The 3,841-nt window shown below is 32.5% G+C and overlaps 1 protein-coding gene across 2 annotated transcripts in view; it reads right to left on the reverse strand.

The window, feature by feature from the left end:
• Positions 1-3,188, reverse strand: part of LOC110018249 (proteasome subunit beta type-7-A-like) — a 19,358-nt gene extending 16,170 nt beyond the window's left edge. The window contains exons 1-4 of one of the 2 annotated variants that reach the window (XM_020715514.1): positions 3,066-3,188; positions 2,923-2,950; positions 2,710-2,854; positions 1,343-1,484 (exon numbers count right to left, since the gene is read on the reverse strand). In XM_020715514.1, coding sequence (XP_020571173.1) covers positions 1,343-1,484; positions 2,710-2,853 — 286 coding nt within the window. In that variant the 5' untranslated portion in view covers position 2,854; positions 2,923-2,950; positions 3,066-3,188. The remainder of the gene's footprint in view (positions 1-1,342; positions 1,485-2,709; positions 2,855-2,922; positions 2,951-3,065) is intronic. The other variant, XM_020715513.1, reaches the window with a different exon arrangement.
• Positions 3,189-3,841: the final 653 nt, after the last annotated feature.

Genomic DNA, 3,841 nt, shown 5'->3' on the forward strand with positions numbered 1-3,841 from the left:
AAAAGATACAAACAAATAGTATGTATTAAGGACTAGATGCTTGTAACTATTGCAATCAAATTACAAGGTCATACTACAATGGATTGATTAATAAATAATTTAATGAATTTTCACAATGAAATGAATGTTAAATTGTTTGTAGATAAGCATTTAGGTATTAATAATTAAGAGAATATAAATGTTCAAATTTATGCTAACTATAGAAGAATTAAAATTATAATTCATGTAATAAACACATGGGATATAGAACAACTTAAAATAAATGATGTCAGTTTTAGGGAATTATTTTGGTTTCATGCTAAAGAATGACTACCATAGAATCGATTTAGTGACGGCGAGCGAGCACGAGCGCAAGCCCGCATGCACACACACCACATATATATATAATTATTGCAGTATGTGTGTGTGAGAGAGAGAGTGCATATGTATTAGTAATGAATGTTTTTATAAAAGATATTCAAAATAAGGTGTTTTCGTTGATGCTTTTTGTGGATGGCATTGTTCAAATCAAAAAGATATCTATTTAAATAAATAGAAAGTCAGAACTCAAAACAACAAAAAATATTAGAAAAGTTGAGAGCTTAAATTAAATAAAATAAAGATTAAGCATCTATATCTAACTTTAATCGGTTAAAAATTAACAATTAATATTACTAAAAAATAAAGATATATAGGTGTGGCAGATTTTAAGTATTTTGAATCTATTATATAAAATGATAAAGATATAAATGAGAATATTTTTATAGTTAAAAATGAGAAATTCAAATAGGAAGTCAATTATAAATATTATGTGATAGATAAATGTAATGGAGACTTAAAAGTATATTTTATAAAATAGCAATAAGGCCAACAATATTATATAAATTCAAATATTACATAGTAGGAAACTTATTGATAACTAAGATGAGCATGCTTAAAATGAGAATATTTAGATAGATATGAGGCAAAAAATTACTTAAAGAATGATTATAATAGAGAAATGGTTAAAGTCACAACAAATAATAATAAAATGATTAAAATTAAATTTAGATGGTTTAGACATGTACCATAAGAGATGGAATATACTCCCATTGGATCAATAGAAAAAATTACTGATGGATGATAAAAGAGAAGGGGTGGATCTATGATAACATGAATAGAAAGTGTTTAGAAGAATTTGCAAAGAATAAGCTTAATACCTTAGACAATACCTAACATAAACAAATGAAAAATATAAATTCATGAAACCAATGTGTTAAGGGTAACAATTTGATGATGGTTACATATTAGTTTGTTCGCAATTCAACCAAAAGAAACAAAATTCCACCAAACACTTTATAAGAAAAATTAAGGAAAAAAAAACCTGTCACGGCCTCAGTGTCTGCAGCAGTTCCAGCTCCACAGCAATAGATGTTTGGTGCCATGTAATGAATCTTCTCACAATTCTTATCGGCAACTATAGGTCCTTCTGTTGCTCTCGTATCAGCTCCTAGAATAACCCCATCCTGAATAAGTTATAATAGCAAACAAAAAAGGATGAGCAGGCAGAAGTGATTCTGGAATAGAGCTTCAGAATATTGTATAGACTATGAAGATAACAACAGTTGGCAATAATAAAAGAAAAAAGGATACCAGATTGCAAGTTTGGTATCATACAAATTGATGAACATAAAAAAAAATTGATATTTTTCTACAACACTTAAATTGGCTGTAGCATGCCTAATAAATGCCTCTAGAATCCAAATCAGAAACGCTAAAAATACAAAAATAATGTGACGGTGGTTTGAAACTTGCCTCCAATCCAGTTAAATCAAAGTCTCAATTGCAATGAATTATTATGCTTGTTCATGGGTTCCTTAATAATTCCCATAATTGATCATCATCGATGAAACACATTGCAATGTTTACTTGAATATTGTTCAGATGTCAATTTATTGTATAACTATAACCAAAAAGATTTCTTGTTTATATATCTATCGTCTGAAGGTATAGATGAACATGTAATTTGGCTAAAACAAAAAGAATCTCCGCATACTAAAATGAAAAAAATAATAAAAGTAGTAAGCAAGTTAGAATTTTTTTCACTGATCTGTACCAGAAATAGCTTTATGAAGTCTCATATCAATTTGTCAAATGCTCTATTTTTGTTGATCATTCTAGGCCCTCATGGTCACTGATACTAAGGCTTTGTTTGGAGAAGCTTTAAAACTGCTTTCCATTTTATAGAAAACAGATTTCCCATTTTCAGTTTTGTTTGATTGGTATACTTTCCTAAAAGTGCTTCTCACTAAACATCATTTTGTTGTTATTTTAATTCGTAATTTCTATTTGATTTGAAAACGCAGCTTTTTATAAAACAGCTATTAAACAAACTTTTAGCAAAATAAAAGCTGCACGAAACAAGGCTTAAGCAGAAATTTAACAGTTGCATTCACAGAATTATGCATAAATAACAGCTACGAGCTGATCAAAGAGGCTACCACGCGGAGAGGTCAAAGGACAATATGTCATACATATAGCGTGTCAAAAAAAAAGATAATAAAAATTTCATCATCTGCGCCATATCGATCATTCCAAATATTTAGCATCAGCTTTAGTGGTAGATCAAAAAGAGATTAAACTTTGAAAAAGAATGATTTTTTTTTTCACTAGTAACAACATGGAAAATGAAAGAGAGCAAAAAACTCAGTAATTCCAACGACAGAAGAAGTAAACAAAAAGGTCAATCACCTCAAAAACTAAGCCAACAATGGTGGTTCCGGTCTTCCTGAAACCCGGGAGCTGTATTCCCTTCTTCACGAGCATATCGTTCCTCCGGCACATATCAAAACTAAACCCACCCTTCGGGGGACCATCTAACAAAGCTTTCGCCATCCTGGGGATCGCAAAACACACGAAATCTCAACAATACAAAAACCCTAGAATTCAACCGCACGTACTCACCAAAGATCAAGCGCCCATTCAGAAGTGACTACGACGAAAAAGATAACACAGAAAATAGTTTCAAACCGCCCATTTTCAGATTCAGCAGCTATTTTCCAAGCTACCAATCGAATAGATCAGATTGACTCAAGGAAGACACTTACCGATCTGAAGAAGACGAAGCGCGGAATGAGGAGGTCTCTGAAGTCCAAAATACGATGCAATTCGATACAGCTTTCTTGCGAGAGGGGTACAGGCACCCTACAGTCTGAACCGGGTCTGCTTTTGCCTGATGCCCGTATTAGCTCATAACTCGTTCGATCGTTCGGATTGAGCCTGCCAACAGCGGGCCTATGAGTCAGATTTGGCTCAAGATCTATTTACAATTTGGACTCAGTTGAGTTTGTCGGTGTGTTTATAGCAGTTTGTGTTTATTCAGATAAGGCACTTATCTGGAAATGTGGACTGCGGAGTTCGACCCGCATTCCGTGTTTAGTATAAAAAACCAATTGTGTTTTTGGATAAGCTGTTCAAACGCAATTTCCAAACGGTTAGACAGTGTTTTCAAAATACCGCCGCAGCAGATGAGCTGCCCCAAACGGAGCCTGAGTCAAATCAAATATGTTTGAAATCCGATCAAATTGTATATCAGCATGATCTTCTTCTATATATGGGATATACTTGGGTTGGATCAAATATGAGCCCATCGTGAAATAAAATCAAATAGGTTCAAGATTAGGTCAGTGCAAGGCCGAGGACTGGTTGTAAATAGTTTGCCTCCTTAAGCCAAAATCGTCATTGAAATGAAATAAATAAATCTTCTATTGACAACTACTTTAAATTTTTTAGTTTGATAAAGTGCAAGCAAATGTTAGGCTTTATATTTAAACTTTCCGCTTGAAAGAATTATGTTCTAAAGACAATTATATGGTTGTATGTA

The sequence above is a fragment of the Phalaenopsis equestris genome, unplaced genomic scaffold, assembly GCF_001263595.1.
Source record: "Phalaenopsis equestris unplaced genomic scaffold, ASM126359v1 Scaffold000006, whole genome shotgun sequence".
In the NCBI taxonomy this organism is placed as follows: Eukaryota; Viridiplantae; Streptophyta; class Magnoliopsida; order Asparagales; family Orchidaceae; genus Phalaenopsis; species Phalaenopsis equestris.